Genomic DNA, 18,739 nt, shown 5'->3' with positions numbered 1-18,739 from the left:
AAAGGTAGAAGATTTTGAAGTCATCTTTCTCATAAAGATTGAATATTTCTAGCCTCACACGTATGGAGAGTTATCTATTTAATGGCTCTTGTTTCCTTGGGTGTATATGAAAATTTTCTGAATGATATACTCTAACAACATCGGCATGTTTTGTAGGCTTTCCATTTATAAAATGTTTTTACAGGGGCGGGGGGATTTTCTTTGGCTTTCAAGGTATCTGAAAATGGCAGCCACTGGGAACATACTGAGGGATTCACGTGTTTTCTCCCCAGGAACCATGTCTGAAAGCAAGAAGCAGGGCTATAAAACCCCTGGTCATTTTACAAATAGATCTTCTTCCCCAGAGTAAATGGAGGCAATTCAAAATAAGGACCATTATAATTCTTAAATTGGTTGTCATTCCTACCTAGCTTACTTGCTATTACCAATTTCTAAGACTTACTTCAACCCCTACTGAGTTGAAGCTTTTTTTTTAATATGTATGACCAAAAGCCACATCAGTCTTTTCACTATGCTTAAAAGTAAATAGAATTACTGTGTGAAAGCTATAATGTTGCAGATTGACCTTGTCTTAGAAGAAGTGTTTATTTGCATCTGTATTCAGAATGTTTAGCATCAGTTATAGCTGGGTTATATATTATCAAATTATCACCTGTTCAAGTGTACTTTGTGCTTCTCTAAAAATATTTTCTTAGAAAAGAACTTAAAAAACACTTTCCTTCTTGTATCTGTTGATTCTAACCATTTATATTCTGAGAATTCTAATTATGTCCCTTGGACGATATCTCTAAGATTTCAATTTTATGTAAAAAGTGGTTATCAGAGGACATATTAGACAAAATTAAATATGTGATGTTCTTTGTACTGCAATACAGTGTGACTGTAAATGTTGCCTTTGCCAAACTTTGCAATTTTTTTATCCGCAATTCATGGTATTGTATTGGTTGACAATAAAGACCAAACGCAGTGCAGAAATATTGGTCCCTGCCCTGCCTTTGGTTTTTAAAACACCAGTGGCTGTTGAAGAAAGAATCAGGATGTGAACTCTGGAGTCAGCAGGTAGGTAAATGAAAAGGAAGCTTTACATTAAATGTTTTTGTTTGTCAATGGTTTCAATGTAAGTCTACAGATATATCCACCCATCCATGGGTATAATTTTTTTCATAACTTCTTTTCACTGGCACATTGCAGAGACAGACATGCTATCTCTCTGAGTAACAGTGTAAAATCTAGTTTCTCTGAATATTGGTTCAAAAATTCAGTGCAAACAGAAAAACAGGAAACTTTTTCAGTAATGCAGATGTACTTGTCTTCGTTTTTTCCTTCTAATCTTGTTCTTACGCCAACACCCAGTTCCATCTGTGGAACAGAAAGGAAGAGAAATGGGAGTGACCCTGTGTAGAAAATTTCCCCGGGGAATTCTGATATGTACCCTCTCCCTACTTAAGAACCAGGAATTTGGAAGATTTTCAGTATTCTGAAACCAGAGTCCATGATTCTAACCAGTGTGCAACTGAGACTCCTTGACACTAGTTACTTGATAGTCTACAGAAAACCACTTTGAGAAAATGCTGGAAGGATAATCTTGGCATAAGTATAGCACAGTGCCTAATAGCATGGGCCCGAGGGTCATAAGTCTGTATTTTAAATCAGGCTTCATCATTTATTAGCCATATGACCATGATCAAGCTCTTTACCCTTTGGGTCCTCAGTCATCACCTGAGAAGCGATGATAACAGAATTACATAATAGGATTGTTTTAAAATGAGATAAGATATGTAAGACCCTGAATGCATTGAATGTATTAAAAGATCAATAAATTTCAGTTATGATGATGAGAATGATTATATGGGTGTGATGAGGTGATTTCCCAGCAGGTTTATTTATGTAGAGTACATCAAAACCAACTAGGAACATGCAGATCTAGAGCTCTGGTAAACTGTAAATAAACCATGGATAACAGATCTAACAAATGAACATGCTACTTAGATAAGAATAACACTGATAAGAGTAACACTAGACTTGTCTCCTACAAGGAGATAAAAATAAAGACAATGCCTTTACTCCCAAATTAACAGGACAGTGTTTGATTACTTGCCAAGTTATCAGATGATATCCCAGGACCATGACCTCCCCAAAATGATCTAAAATTTAATCATGTGACTTGGAGGCAGTAGCTCACAAATAGTTACATGTGGGGAAATGTGATTGTATAACACAATTTCTGTCCCAAATATGTTCAAAAATGCATTTTGGTCTTAGGAACACAGCAAAGAAATATTTATACAAAGTGATTTGTTATGTGTAAGGAGACATTCTTATAAAGAGGAGAACAGCATAATATTATTTATATTAAATGTGTCTACTTGCCTACTCTATTTCCATTTTTAATATTCTCATAGAATATAATGAAATGAGAAGAAAGGCTTTACCCAAAGGCTATGCTTTCTTCAAAGATTGTTTATAGACAATAATTTCACTAGCCCTCACCCAGGGATGGCAGAAAGTTTTTGATCTGGTGGAAATCTGATCAACGGGTACTAAATACTTTTGGCCTTTAGTTGAGAAGTTTATCTGAGACCATGCTCAGACTTAACAATAAATATATCCCACAGATACAGGTGGGAAAACAGTGGCTAATATTGCTAGGTGTTTTCCATTCCTGTTCTTGTCCCAACCATGATTTTCTGATGGTAGTAATAAAATGGTTGCTAAGAACTAGCTGCTCTGGAAAATGGATAGAAATGAAAGGAGCTATATAATATGAACCATGGAAGGACAAATTCACCACCTGAATGCAAACATACTGGCCTTAGAAAATGATGAGGCTACTAGAAATACTGAAGCTTCTTCAGTTACAAATGAGCTGTTCATTGTTGTTACTGCTTTTTAAAAGGAATTCAAAGATCGTTCCCCCAAATAGGAAGTAACATCACACATTGTCCTGGGAGACATTGTAGTAGAATATTTAGTATCTGTCTTTAATTAACACTAATAACCTGTCTTTGAGTTAACTTTTGCTTTCTATAACCAACCAACCCAGACTATTTCAAACAATATACTGAATCACAGCATCTACACAGGATATACTAGAGAGAAAAAAATTACCCTCCTTGACACCAGTTTTACCTTATTCCTGAATTAAATATACTTGTCGTATTCATGATTCTTTTTTCCTGTTTCAATGAGCAGAAAGAAGTTAAGCTCATACCATTGTGAAGATGCATTTCTTTGCAGCATTGTTAAATAAAATGTCCTGGGTGTCATTTAATTCAGATGGATGAGATCAAAGCCAAGGACAGGATCATCTTTTCTCTGGAAAAGGAACTGGAGACCCAAACAGGCTATGTACAGAAGCTCCAGCTCCAGAAGGAGGCTTTGGATGAACAGCTCTTTCTGGTCAAGGAGGCTGAATGTAACATGAGCAGTCCGAAACGAGAAATACCAGGAAGGGCAGGAGACGGCTCTGAACACTGCAGCAGTCCAGTAAGTCTATTCAAGTTGAAGTTAAAGACTCAGGAGTCATCTTTTATTTAGTACCTAAGTTTTACTTTTCACTTAAGCTCTTTTCCTGTTTACTACAGAGAAATCAATTCTATCTCCTGCTATAAAACCAGGGAGTATCTTGGGAGCAGGGTTTTCTATCCTCATAGACAACAAAATGATCTGAACTGCTATTAGCTGATCACAAGAGAATTACAGATCTTTTAAAATTATTCATAGAATTTTACTAGCCAAATGATACCAGTCCATACATCAGTATTTTAAGAATCATCAATTAGATGAAAATACTTTGTTTCTTGCCAAGACTGGAATTTTCCCTTGTATGAACAATTGAGTTGGAAACTGGTAAAAATGGTTATCATGTACAGGGGTCAAAATGTATAACTGTGTAAAAGACTAAACCATTTGTAACCATCATCTGAAAACTTCAAGTCTGGTTGAGTTTGACACTTATTTTCCTGTATTTTCATCATTTTATATGAGAAATTATTTTTAGAAATTTAGTGATAGAAATCAGCTTGTATATAGTTTACTTTCATATCTTTTATCTCTCAAAGTATTTATCTGCTAAAAAGATAGCAATGTATTATTTAGGAACAAAGATAGATATTTCAAAGTATTGCTAATACTTAGAACTCAGTAATGAATAATTTATGGATATATATCCTAGTAGGTGGGAGAAAGAATACTGAACTAGATTTTAGCAGATGTAAGTTTTAGTTCTATCACTGACACCTACCTGCAGTATAGCAAAATTGTCAAGAGAATATGTTCTGAAGTCATACCCTTTAGTTTAAATTCTGGATCTGCCGTTTGTTGTGTGACTTTAGCAGATCCTTTGACAGCTCAGAGTTCCCTCATCTGTAAAACAGAGGCAATAGTGGTACTCTGCAGAGCTAGTCTGAGGTTAGGAGAAAAGATATGCAAAATGTTAAGCATAGTGTCTGGTGCATAGCATCTAATATATGCTAGTTATTGAGCTACTGATAGAGAACTTGAACAACTTAGACCTCCCTAAATCTTCTCAGTTCTGCAAAATCTTCCAGGATACTATGAATCTAGAGATATAATGTGTGTGGAACTGCTTTGTCAACAGTAGAGCACTATCAACATGTAAGATGATAATGGACATGTAAGTGTGTAATGGTCCTGTGGACTCTAGAGCACAGAATTAATCTATGATTGCTATGTGTGAAGTGATTCCATGTCTGTCACACCAGTGTGGAAGCCAGCTGATCTGGGCAAAATCTACCAGCAAAGTCTGTCCATTAATCTACTGTGTCTCATATATGGAGGTAATGCACTAGCCTTCTGAATCTGACCTTTTTCTCCAAAGGTATGCAGGAATTTGCAGATCCCATCCCTACCTCCTATTCTATACTCTCTTTGGCTAAATGTAATAACAGGACACCTATCTAACCTGTGGGAAGCACTGTGCAGCCATGACATAAGGGATGCTCCTTGAACCTCATGTAATCACAGCATGACCCTGATCTCACAGCTCACGGGTCTCATAAACTGATCCAGCTTTCTACCACTTTCTTTGTCAGGAGTCAGGGCCCCAGGGAGTATGTGCCACATAGAATTCATTTGCAGTTTCAACCAGGCGTGATCTTAAACCCAAGCAGTTAATTTGGGGGTTTGGAATAAGGTAAATATTTACTCTCTTCTGAGTAAGAGGACATTTTACTCTCAACTCATAAGCCAGATGAAAGGAACTAAGCCTATTACTTTTAAGAGCAGTATTCTAAAACTTTGTGAAAAGTTTTATTGAAGAAATTCCCATTTTAATTTTCTCGTGTAGGATTTGCGAAGAAATCAAAAGAGAATAGCTGAGTTGAATGCAACAATAAGAAAATTAGAAGACAGGAATACCTTGCTTGGAGATGAACGAAATGAATTGGTGAGTTCTAAGCAGAATTTTTACAAATTTTATTATTTTTTAGGCATTTTGTTATAGTAGTATGTCCACGTTCATTCGCTCAGTCATGTCCAACTCTTTGCAACCCCATAGCCTATAGCCCACCAGGTTGCTCTGTCCATAGAATTGTCCAGGCAAGAAGTCTGGAGTGGGTTGTCATTTCCTACTCCAGGGGATCTTCCTGACCCAGGGATCAAATCCTTGTCTCCTGCACCGGCAGGTGGATTCTTTACCACTGAGTCACCTGGAAAGCCCCTATAGTGGTATATGTGATGTTATAGTACAGAATAGTAAAGAAAAGTGCACAAATAATAAAGGTACAATTCAATAACTATGCCCAATGTGTAGTACTCATATAACTACTAGCCAGATGAATAAGTGGAAGACTACCAGCATCTCCAAACTTCCCCCTTCTTGAGACCTCTCTCAATCACCATCCTTCTAAAGTTAACCATGGTACTGAATTCTCTTACTATAGATGTCTATCGCCATTTTGTGTGTGTGTGTGTGTGTGTGTAATAAAGTTTTATTAAAGTATAAAGGAGATAGAGAAAGCTTCTGACATAGGCATCAGAAGGGGGCAGAAAGAATACCCACTTGCTAGTGTTAACAATGAAGTTATATAATCCAAAGAATATCTGGAGGTTGTAAAGACCTCATCAGACCTACTCCCGTAATTTACATTTTAAGATAACACTGTCCTCAGGCAAGATACATCCTTGTAAAGACCAGGTCTACTCCCATAATTAACATTTTAAGATAACAGAAGGTTGAATCCAAAGACTGTCCTTAGGCAGGATACATTATTGTTATATAATCCTAAGGAATGTGGAGAAAGAAAAAAAGTTTGTCCTTTCTTCCTCCTTGAGAATTCCAGACCCCTATCTCCTTGGGGACCCCTAGACTCCCTATCAACCTGCCTAGGAACTGACTCTCTCATTCCCCCCTTTTCTTTTAGGAGAATTATGTTGCCTAGGGAAAAGGGGCGTTGTTCTCATTCCATAACTATTTCCGAGCTGACAAGGGGCATTGTCCCCTAAATTGGTGAGGCAACATATTCTCCTAATCCTCATATTGAGGATATCTGATCCAGGGGCCCCAAATAGTAGCTGGAGGAAGCTACAGCAGTAGCAGGAGTTTGAGCAACCATTTGTAACTTAAAAGCTTTCATGCGGCTAGAAACAAATCCAGTTATACAGTTACAGATGCAGGGAGCAAACAGCAAGAACAAAACTATAAGAATTATTGTAATTAAGTTGTTGGCTAACTTTTGGGGACGGCCCTGTTTGTTCCCAGCATATAGAGGCAGTAGATATTAAACGTCCTTTTTCAGGAGTTAGCCATGTAACCTCATCCCATATTTGGTAAACGTCAGGTAAAAAACCATTTTAAAAATGTGTTGTAGGGAATTCCCTGGAGTTCCAATGCTTAGGACTCAGTGCTTTTATGGCCAGGGCCCAATTTCAATCTCTGATCAGGGAACTAAGATACCACAAGCTGTGCAGTGTGTCCAATAACCACCAAAAAAATGTGTTATAAATGGAATCATACAATAATTATCCTTGTGTGTCTGGCTTTTTGCTCAGTGTTACATTGATGAGAGTCATTCATTGTGGTGCATATAGAATTCATTCATGTTCACAACTCTATCCTATTTGATTATATGATTATTATATATTTATTATAAAAGTCTATGGTATATATATATTATTATAAAAATATATGGCACAATATGTATATACAATTATATGTGATGAGTATATGTAAATATTTATTCATCTATTGTTAATGGACATATCTGTTGTTCCATGATAGTTTAAAGTTGTTAATGGTTCTATTACGTCATGTCCTGGTGAGAAAATATATTCATGTCTGGGGGGACTATACCAAGGAGCAGAATTACGGGATCATAGAGTATGCATGCAGTCGATTTCAGCACTTATTACCAAACAGTTTTCCACAGTTGTTATGACAATTAAACTCCCTCAAATAATATATGAATTGCATTTTCTCCTTGTCTTTATAAACATGTAAAGATAATATTATAGATCATTTTAGTCATTTGGTGGGTGTGAGGTATATTCTTATTATAGAATTTTCATATTTATTTTCCGTCTTACTAATGAGTCAGAGTAACTTTCCAAATATCTAGCGGCCTTTTTGATCTCCTGTGTACTTTGCCCTTTGTCTTTTGCCCATTTTCTTTTGTGCTGCTTTCATTTGCTTTTTAGTAGTAGGAATTTTTTACATAATTTTTAGATGTTTATGTTTAAAATAGCCTGTCATATAGTTTACACTTTTTTTGGTGGCTGTTGCTATAATGCGGTTATTTTCAGACTCTAAACAGAAGGGACACATTGTCTTATGTCTTCCCAGTTAAAGCGTGTGCGGGAAACCGAAAAACAATGTAAACCTCTTCTGGAAAGGAATAAGTGCCTCGCCAAGAGAAATGATGAACTGATGGTGTCTTTGCAGCGCATGGAAGAGAAACTAAAAGCCGTTACCAAGGAAAATTCAGAAATGGTATGTATCACACACTCTGCAAAAGTGCAGCTTCCTTGTTTTTATTATGCCACTAACCTGACTTCTTGGTCTTTCCCAGTTTATTTTTAAAATATTATATAGTGCTATCTGTGAAGGTTTAGATTTTTCCCTTATGTAAGCAAGGAAGAACCCATAAGGAAGAAATCAAGAGAAGGCTGCTGGCTCTGAATTTTATGGAGTTTCTAAATTTTGCAGAACGATAGGAGTACTTCCAGGAATCTGCACACTCTCCAAAAGCTCCAAAATAGAGAAGCAGAGTTCCAACCTGTCTCCTCAGCCATGAAAGCCTGATTCCAGGACGAACAACAAGGCCCTACTACAGCACAGGGGCCTGTATTCAATATCCTGTGATATTACAATTATCCTGTGATAAACCAGAATGGAAAAGAATATAAGAAAAGAATGCATATGTATACATATGTATAACTGAGTGACTTTGCTCTACAGAAGAAATTAACACATCATTAATCAAATATAATTCACTAAAATTTTTTAAAAATAAAGTGTTTTAAAAAGAGACCCCCCTTCCAAGAGTTTTACTAATGTTTTCTTTATAGAACAATATAGTAAGTACCCACATCTTCTAAGATCTTGCATAATAACTGGAAATAGATGCCATCATTTGCCTTATATAGAGAGGTGATGTGCTAATGTACTCTGACAAACTTCTAGTCCAGCTGTAGAGATCTTCAGACATTCCCAATGATTTCCACCTACTATAGCAGACAAAATATACGTGAAGATGTTAGTTGGTGTGTGTGTCTATGTATTGAAGCTAGGCAGTTTTCACATTTATCTGGAACCTCATAAAATTTCTACAGACATTTTATATTAACCACTGAAGTTTGGGATTTTTAGTCTCCACCTATACTTTCTTTTTTTTTTTTTTCTCAACTCAGAGAGAAAAAATCACATCCCATCCACCCTTGAAGAAATTAAAATCTCTAAATGACCTCGATCAAGCTAATGAAGAACAAGAGACAGAGTTTCTAAAACTTCAGGTCATTGAGCAACAAAACATTATTGATGAGCTCACAAGGGTAGGTCTTGGTTAATCTGTAAACTCTAAGCTGTTTTCAAGGACGAGTAAGCAAGAAATCAACATACACTAGAAGCACTTAATAATTTTGAATTAGCCCTAAAGGTCCAAGTTCATGTGATCAATATGTAAATAGGTTCAAGAGACTATTCCAAAACTCCTTTATATTCTTTAACTGTTTTCTATCTTTTCAGTTATAATCCTTTGTTAACTAATTTGGTAACTCAAATAATAGCTACAGAGCACATTAAAAGAATTTCCAAATGTATTATATATGAGTAGGTTGATGGCGTGATGTATCTTGTAATTACCTTCTAGTATCAAGATTCTGAGGCTCGGAGATTAAATATTTTGCCTATAATAACAGGACTATAGGCCTCTTATTTCCCAACACCTGATTCAGTGTCTGGTAGTTTAATAAATATTTGTCGCATGAACAGCAATGTCACAATGACATGACAGCTGAAATTCCAGTCCAGATGTTCTGAGGACTTTAGTACCTGCTGAAGTAGGTCAAGCAGTTGTTACTCTCATCTGCATCTGGCTGAGACCTATGTTACGTGAAAGTCACTCAGTCGTGTCCAGCTCTTTGAGACCCCATGGACTATACAGTCCATGGAATTCTTCAGGCTAGAATAGTGAAGTGGGTAGACTTTCCCTTCTCCAGGGGGGTCTTCCCAACCTAGGGATTGAACCCAGGTCTGCCGCATTGCAGGCAGATTCTTTACCAGCTGAGTCACAAGGGAAGTCTGTGTTACCAACAGCTTTGGACTAAGACCTGTATCTGCATTTGGGTTTTCCCCTTTGCCTCTATGTCTTTATTCTGCAAGTGACATCTGTGATCACTCTAACTTCACGACCAAGCCAAGGCTTACAGAGGTGAACTAGTGATGGGAGAACTTCAGACAGTATTCTCCAGAATAGGGTGAACAACTTGATTTACTGCTATTGAGGACAAAAAGGATTATAAATTCTGCTTATAATTATTTATGGTTCACCCTTTAAATGTTTTCTATATTGAGTGTATGTTATAATGCATATGCCACATTAAGGAGAGTCATCTAAGTATAAATTTTTAAAGTTTTGAATATATTGAGATTGGATGATCAAATTATTTTTGTTTATAAAGGTGGGGAAAAATTAATACCACTGGCTTAATCTAGGTTATTTGTTAAACATGCCCTTCAAATTTATATACCCCTCACTTCAGTTCCACATCCTTAATAACTAACTCATAAATCTCACAGATTCACTAGTCTAAGAATTTGCTTGACTTTGAGTATCCTCAGTTTAAACCAAGTTTCTTACAGAATTTTGAGATGTTGAGGCATTTCTACCAGACTTTCAGACAGACATAAGTGTTACTTATTTCTTCCACTTTTGAATTTGTACGATAACCATATGGAATACTTAGAAGGTGAACATCAAATTCCCAGAGTATCTCCTTTCGCAAAAAGAATGAATTAAGAAATCAGTCATTATATCTGGGCTTCCCTGATAGCTCAGTTGGTAAAGAATCCACCTGTAATGCAGGAGACCCCATTCAATTCCTGGTTCAGGAAGATCTGTTGGAGAAGGAATAGGCTAACCACTCCAGTATTCTTGGGTTTCCCTTGTGGCTCAGCTGGTAAAGAACCCACCCGCAATGCGGGAGAACTGGGTTCTTCCTGGGTTGGGAAGATCCTTTAGAGGAAGGCAAGGCTACCCACTCTAGTATTCTAGCCTGGAGGGATCTGAGGAAACTGAAGAATCCTACTTTAGGAGAACAATGAATAGCTATTTTATACTTCATTTCAAGTATAAAACAAAGGATGCCAATTAGGAGCACAGTGTACTTCCTGACTCTGAGGCTCTCAGATCCATACAGATTATCATGAAAAGTTGTAAAATATTCTTCCTTTGAAAATACTTAAGTATCAAATCCAAAGTTGCCAAATTTTACAAAACATAATCTTATTTTAAATAGAAATATGTCATGCCTCAGGGAAAAAACAACTCTGTCTTTCAAAACAAACAAACAAAAAAAACCTATAGGGAAATATGTACCAACTCAAGATCTGAAAAGCCTTTCATCTGTTTTCCAGGACCGGGAAAAGCTCATTCGTAGAAGAAAGCATAGAAGAAGTTCCAAGCCAATTAAGGTAATGAGGAAACTAGGTTATCAGGCTTTGGCCACACACAAGCACAGCCAGAGGAGTGAGGCTTGCCAAGGCATCTTCCTGCAAAGACATGATAAATCAGATGTTCCTGAACTGCAGCAGAGCATGGGGTTTATTTGCCAGAAGAAAATCTTTCCTCTTGACAGTTCTTAGAAGTCCAAAAATGATTGTGTTGTTGAAAAAAATAATTGTGTTGTGGATTTTAAGCTGAAAGTGTTTGCCTTAATACAGGTTTTCTGAGTGAAGAACCCACTAGATTTGATGTAGAAAGGGTTATCTGTTATCTGACAAGGTGGAGAGTCATGCTTCAAGAACATGCAAAACATATGATTTGGTATCTCCCATGAATAATATTAGCATCTGATACCCATCCTATAATTGATTAAATTATATTTTCATTATTCACTTGGGAAATATTATTGATAATGCCAATTCTACTATCTGTATAGCCTCTTAAAATCCACAAAGTTTTGCTATTTAATTTGTCAATTTGTTTGATTTTTTTTAAACAATTGCCTCATTTGATAACGCACATTGAGGTACAAAAAAATGGGGGCTGAAATCTACTACCAGTGAAATGTACAAATGTTTCCTACTTTCTAGAAAGATAGAATGACAAGATGTATCCAAAGCCCAAATACATGTTTATTGTTTTAATCATAAAGTCTTCTAAGAAAATTAATTATAGACTTTGCAAAATATATGTAGTAGATATGAATCACATTATTTATACTTTAAAAATAGTAATTAAGTAAAAATTATAAAGCCACTTAAAATGATGCCATTGAATAATGAAGATATGGGAAAATGTTTATAATATTTAAAAACACAAAAAACAGTTGCCTCATTTGATTTGAATGTGGAATTAGATGATAGGATTTGATAATCCCCTTCTCATAGATACCTGAACTTTCAGAATTTCTTGGTTATAGCTTAAATACCCAACAGAAGAAATCACATAAAATCAGCATGATATAAAATGTAACATAAGAGAGGATCCAAGGTTTTTATGAAGAGAGCCAAATATGAATGAATCTTCCTCCAAAGTATCAAAGTGAAATAACACAGAAGAAGCATTTATTGGAATTATGGTGTTCATGCTTAATATGTTTATTTTATCAAAGAAGCATTGAAGGAGCTGTGTGTTCTCTGTTCATTGCATGTCTGCAGTTGACAGCGTGTTGGTAATGTGCTGACTTTCCCCACTTAGTTCTTCTGGTAAATGTGTACTGTCCCTCCATTAGAGGCCTGTTTTGGACCCATTTATTGGCTATGATGAGGACTCCATGGATTCAGAAACATCATCCATGGCCTCATTTAGAACAGACCGAACACCAGCTACTCCTGATGATGACTTGGATGAGGTAGGTTTTTTTACTTTTCTCATCTTTTCTGATATTGTCACATCTTTCCTTGAAGGGAGGGAAAAAGCATTTCACTTTTTATCTCTTTTATGAAAAGCACATACTCTCATAACAGTGACCAGTTTTGAGATCTTGCCTGGCTTTGTTACCTCTTGGAAAAGAGCTTCACCTATGTTATGTAGCCCTTGTAGAAACTTCTCTGAAGTTCAGCTCTGTAGTTTGAAGACTTTTTTCAAGATATATATAATTACTCTTCTAAATTCTTCATCCAGAGAAAGTGTGAACCAAATGACAAGCTTAGAAGAACAAGCTTTTTTTTTCTGATTTGTTTTTATTTATTTATTTTTTACTTAAACTTTTTATTTTATATTGGGATATAGCTCATTAATAATGTTGTAATAGTTTTAGGTGGACAGCAAAGGGACTCAGCCATATATATATATATATGTACCTGTTCTCCCCCAAACTCCTCTTCCATCCAGGCAAAGTTCTGTGTGCTATATGGTAGGTCCTTGTTGGTTATCCATTTAAAATAGAGCAGTGTGTCATGAACATCCCAAACTCCATAACTATTCCCTTCCCTCTCCCTTCCCTCCAACAACCATTAGAAGAACAAACTTTTAAATTTAAGTCTAAGACAGTGTTTAGCAAAGTTTGCTTGCTAGGCCACCTTCATCAGAACTATCTAGGGTGTTCAGTTACTGTGAAAGTTCCTGGACCACACAACTCCTGACTTAGGATCTTGAGGGTGGAATCCCTAAACCTCTCTGATGATTGTGTTACATTCTCAAGTTTGAGACCTAAAGCTTTAAAACTATGTTTTGTGATTTACCTGGGGAAGAAGTTGTTAGATATGAATATATTGCAAGGAACTGAGACTAAAATTCTGATTATCATCTCCTCAAATTTGCATCCAAAATCTGGGTATAAGTTTTTTTATCATTTGAGTCCAAAATTTTCTGTAATCCAATCCCAAATGGGCAATAATCAGAAATATATAAATAAGTAAATGCTTCTTTTATTCATAAATACTTAAATATTTCTGCAATTTGCATCTTAAAAGTGTTATAGTGTTTGTGCCTGTAACATCCTTTAAAATTAAGAATAAAATTACATAGAATCCAAAATCATGCAAACTTTTATTTCTCTTTAAACAATTTACATGGACACAGGAAGTGAACGTAACATAATTATTTTTTGGCTTTTTTTTATAACCTCAAGAGTTTGGCAGCTGAAGAATCTGAGCTGAGATTCCGACAATTAACAAAAGAATACCAGGCTCTCCAAAGAGCATATGCCCTCCTGCAGGAGCAGACTGGAGGCATCATTGATGCTGAAAGAGAAGCCAAGGTTAGTGTACATCTGCGAGAGTGCCCTGAATGGGCTTGCAAGAGCCACAGCATAAAAGTACCACAGACATAAAAGTATCAGTAGGATAGCTTTCCTTGTACCCTTCTCTCCAACGCAGCTTTTGAACTGCTTTATCTTTTATGTCAACAAACGTTGGACTAGAGACATTAGAGCCAGCTTAGATCAATGCTTTTGTTCCTTTAAAGACAGTTGAGTGCCTAGTTTTCATTTATGCTATTTGAAACCTTATACTTTCAAAGTTAGACAATGCTGAATTTTTATAATCCTTTTTTTTTTTAGTTTCTTGTTTGAAAAAAAAAAAAAAAACTCATCTTTCAAAAGCAATGGTTAGCCAGTTCCTTTTCTTAGTTCATAAGTGCCCAGCATTACATTGACAGCCTACTGAGAATTATCACTGATAATATCTCACTTAACCCCTGTGCCAGCCCTCTAAGGTAGGTATTTTATAAAAGAGGAATTTGAGGCTCAGAGAGGTTAATTGAATTGCTCAAGATCACACAGCTAATAAATGGAAAACTGTTGATTCCGAGTCATATTTTACTAGGTCAGTTATTTTTTTCCATTATCTTGCAACTGCCTCACATAAATCTATTTTTTTAAAAAAACCACACACAGTACTAATACTTGACATTTACTGAGTCCTTGCTGTATTTCAAGCATTGTTCTGAGTATTTTATACACATTATCTTATATAATCCTAAAACAACTGTATGTTAGATGCTATTATTAACTTCTTTCTAGAGGGGAGGAAATAGTAGCTTAGTAGAAGTTAAATGTAGCTTGGTTATGTTAAAGCCAGGATATGTAGCTTATAGGAAAGCTAGGATACGAACCTTAGAGAAAGCAATGGCACCCCACTCCAGTATTCTTGCCTGGAAAATCCCATGGATGGAGGAGCCTGGTAGGCTGCAGTCCATGAGGTCGCTAAGAGTCGGACACGACTGAGTGACTTCACTTTCGCTTTTCTCTTTCATGCATTGGAGAAGGAAATGGCAACCCACTCCAGTGTTCTTGCCTGGAGAATCCTGGGGACAGTAGCCTGGTGGGCTTCTGTCTGTGGGCTTCCATCTATGGGATCTCACAGAGTCGGACACGACTGAAGCAACTTAGCAGCAGCAGCAGCAGCAGCAGGATACGAACCTAGTCCTCCTGAGTTCAGTCATCACCAGCATGCCATAACTGCCTCATATGCTAGTTTACATGGGTCAAAAATGAATGTGACTATCCAGTGATTTTATCTTACTTCCTTATTAGAAGGTCTACAGTGTACTGAGAAGTGCTGTAGGAACTATGTTAAGTTGGTTAGTGGAAAAGGATAGATATTATAACTATATATGTTTAAATGGTAGCATTCATACATACATACATGCACATACACATACCTAAAAGAGCAAACTTTTTTTTTTTAACCCATGGTGAACTGAAATAAACAGATCAGTAGTCATTAGGAAAGGGGGTGTGTGTGCTTTCATGTCTATGCCCTAATACTGTAAGAGTTGTGGATTCTTCTATCAGTATTTACTACCCATTCTTATGAGCATAGGACTGGTCAATGAAAATAATAGCATATGCCTTGTTTTTTGGAGAGGTGATGATATAGAAACCAGTTCTCCCTTTAGTCTCACTCTCCCATCAAAATACAGGTTTAGAAATGTTTATGGCCATTAGAGTAAGAAAACTTACTATTCTGAGCAAAATAGTCTAAAACAAATCAACATGTGGGAAAAAGAGTAATAAATTCAAAGAAAATAGAAATACAAAAATAGTCAATATAGATGAAAAAGTTATCAGTGAAAACAGAAGACAGTCGTTTCAATACAAGAAATAAATAGGTTAAAGTTAACATAATTATTAGTTAAAATAATTCATTCAAAGTTAAAATAATTCTTAGCAAGCTAAGTTTCAAATTTTTAACCTGATAAAGGTAAATATAATATTTAACAGTTCAAAGAAATATTCTCCTCACAGTGAACAATAAGAAAATAATCCTTACCATCGCTGATTTTGTTCAACTTTGTACCAAAGGACCTATCCAGATCATAAGACAACGAAAAAAAAAAATATGTGTATGGCCAGAAAATAAAAACAGATAATAGGATCATATAGAGAGAGAATAGAAGAGAATCTAAAAAATAACTATACTAAATGAAATAAGGTCATTCCATACAAATCAGTGTCCCAAACTGCTGATGTGCATGCATATGCACACACATATCACACACACATCACACACACACATCGCACACACACATACACACACACAAAGCACATGATAGATACATACATAAATAAATACTTACACAGATTTGGATTTAGACTTACATATAAGGCACAAAATTGGCTTTGAAAGGTTTTGGAGAGGCAAACGGGAGAAGACTTTCCAGAAGGGCCCTTGTTCAAAGAAAGAAAGAAATGGAGAGGTTCAAGGCATATTTAGGAAACAAGGAGATCACTAGGCGGTAAGGAGTGGACCCTGCACTGATGAATGGTGGGGAAAGATTGGAAATAGAAGACCAGTTCTCGAATCCCAAACTAAAGTTTGAATTTTAACCTGATGGTAAAGGGAGCCACTGAAAGTTATATGCAGAGAATTTAGAATGTAAAAAGAGATTTTAAAGTTTCTTCAATGGTAGAAAATTATTTTTTCTTCTCTCTCACTTGTTGAGTTCTAATCAGGGAACATGACGGGAAGAAAAAATGTAGAACTACCATTTTACTTACTGAGTTCTGGAATTTTGATTTCGCTAGGCTCAAGAACAACTCCAGGCCGAAGTGCTAAGGTATAAAGCCAAAATAGAAGATCTGGAAGCGACTCTGGCTCAGAAAGGGCAGGTAGGCATTTGGTTGCTCGCACTTCTGCAGATGCAGACGATTCAATCTGACCTTCCACTAGATCACCCTGTGCCCATTCAGGACACGGCTTGGCTCTCCACAGTGATCTTCTCAAACTGTGTCCAAATGTTGAGCTCTCTGTTTCTGTCCCTGGTGTTTTGCTGGCCAGAGTGTGAACCCAGCTACGAGAGCGAATGAGGCTGGGCAAGAGAGAGAATGCCCAAGGAAGAGGAGCACTGCACACTTAGCCTAGAGTGATCATGAACTGCTAAGACCAAGACCCACCCCTCAAGCTGCATTCTTTGCCTCTATGCTACATTGATGGTTCTGCATTTTAATGTTTTCCATCCATATGTATCTAGCCTGTGTGCATTCTGACCCCTTTCACTTTTTGCCTGTGTGGTCACTTCTGAGTCCCCAGAAGGCTGGTCCTGGATTATTCAGACTGAAAAAGATAGGGTTAGCGAGTGACAGTGTAAAGGGGGTTAAATTTTCCTGGCAACTTTGGCCCCAACATCTTAGAATGAGGAGCTGGCTGGGGTGAGTGACATTTACCAGTCGCTGGCAGGCAAACAAACCGGGTGGAGAGAAGACAGCTCTGGCAAAGTGGTTTGACGACACATGCTCTTTCGTGCCACTCTGAAATGCTGACTGCGCGATATTCTTTGTCAAACAGGATTCACACTGGGTAGAAGATAAACAACTTTTCATTAAGAGAAACCAGGAGCTTTTAGAAAAGGTATGTGGGGCGCAACACCCTAATGGGGCAGAGGAGAGACTGATGAGAGATCCAGGAGCAGCAGGGGGTCCTCTCAGGAGTGGCACAGGGGCTAGGGGACGGGGAGGCTTTTCCGGCTGTGCTCCCCTCTGCTGCGTGCCCAACCGCATCTCTGTCACTGCCATCACCATCAGTTGAGTGGCCCGTGGTGTGCATGGCTCTGTGCTGGGCATTGTGCCGACTTGAAAGATGTGATCCCTGAAACCTATTGATTTGTTGCATATATATATACTGTATATTTACTGTACATATATATATAGCCATACGCACACACATCCTATGTGGTTGTCCATCTACAAGAACACTTATGAAAAGGACTGATGATTTTGTACAAGGAAGTGACTCCAAGACATGCTACAGCCTACCATTGACTGGGTTCTCACTGTTAATTTTTTGCCAATCTTGGCTGCTTATTTATGTATTTATTTTATGAAAGAACGTTTCAAAAGATACATCCAAAGCACAAAGGAGCATGTCCCGGAGGTTGTTCAACAAATCAAGTTACAGAGGCATGGTTTTGGCCCAATAGATAGAATTAATTTGGGTTAGCTGAATGTAGGCTTTTGATTTGGGGCAGTGAAATACAACAGAGATCATTTTCCATTCAAACATGGCTTTTCCTTTGGTATTAACATTTGCCTTTAATTACATGAAATGATTACAAAATAATCTTATATTATTCTTGACAAAAAGAGAAAGACCATGTGAGTAAGGGAAGTAATTCTGAAGGGGGACGCAGAGTTATGTAAAAATTATTTTAGAATTGTTTCTACCAATATTCACTGGCCTTGACAAGTAATAAAAATGAACTGCAACACCCTGGTAAGCATGGAAAGGGAAAGACGATGGTTGTCCTTCCTTCCCGCTGGTCGTGTCTCACTTTCTGCATGATGAGAGACAGAGCTGATGTATAGAAGCAGGGTAGGTATTCCAGGATTGAGGATTGGTACTCTCAGAAAGGTTAATGATCCCTGTAAAGAAACTTTATGGACACTGGCCCTAGTTTCTGAATTGCATGCGGCCACCTGTGAACCATTAACATGATGACTGGTGCTACGCACCAGATCCAGGAATTTCCCCAAATATCCCATCTCTGATCTCAATCCAAGGCTCTAGGAAACAGTCGACTTATAAAAACTTTCAAACATTTACTAAACCACAAAAATCTAGTGTAAAAAACTTGGTTGACTACATAAATTAATGTCATATAGTATCTCACTTCCCCCT

General features: G+C 37.0%; 1 protein-coding gene across 4 annotated transcripts in view; it reads left to right on the top strand.

Moving 5' to 3' along the window:
- JAKMIP2 (janus kinase and microtubule interacting protein 2) overlaps positions 1-18,739 on the top strand; it is a 189,280-nt gene that overhangs the window by 136,183 nt on the left and 34,358 nt on the right. For 2 of the 4 annotated variants that reach the window (XM_086412238.1, XM_086412237.1), the window contains exons 4-12: positions 3,277-3,486; positions 5,309-5,407; positions 7,802-7,948; positions 8,869-9,009; positions 11,093-11,149; positions 12,412-12,531; positions 13,753-13,881; positions 16,651-16,734; positions 17,411-17,473. In XM_086412238.1, coding sequence (XP_086268364.1) covers positions 3,277-3,486; positions 5,309-5,407; positions 7,802-7,948; positions 8,869-9,009; positions 11,093-11,149; positions 12,412-12,531; positions 13,753-13,881; positions 16,651-16,734; positions 17,411-17,473 — 1,050 coding nt within the window. The remainder of the gene's footprint in view (positions 1-3,276; positions 3,487-5,308; positions 5,408-7,801; positions 7,949-8,868; positions 9,010-11,092; positions 11,150-12,411; positions 12,532-13,752; positions 13,882-16,650; positions 16,735-17,410; positions 17,474-18,739) is intronic. The other 2 variants (XM_086412240.1, XM_086412239.1) reach the window with 1 other exon arrangement.

The sequence above is a fragment of the Bos grunniens genome, chromosome 7 (genome assembly GCF_055505025.1).
Source record: "Bos grunniens cultivar Pamir isolate PY7600 chromosome 7, Bosgru_T2T1.0, whole genome shotgun sequence".
In the NCBI taxonomy this organism is placed as follows: domain Eukaryota; kingdom Metazoa; phylum Chordata; class Mammalia; order Artiodactyla; family Bovidae; genus Bos; species Bos grunniens.
This window is presented reverse-complemented; position numbering and strand designations above follow the sequence as displayed.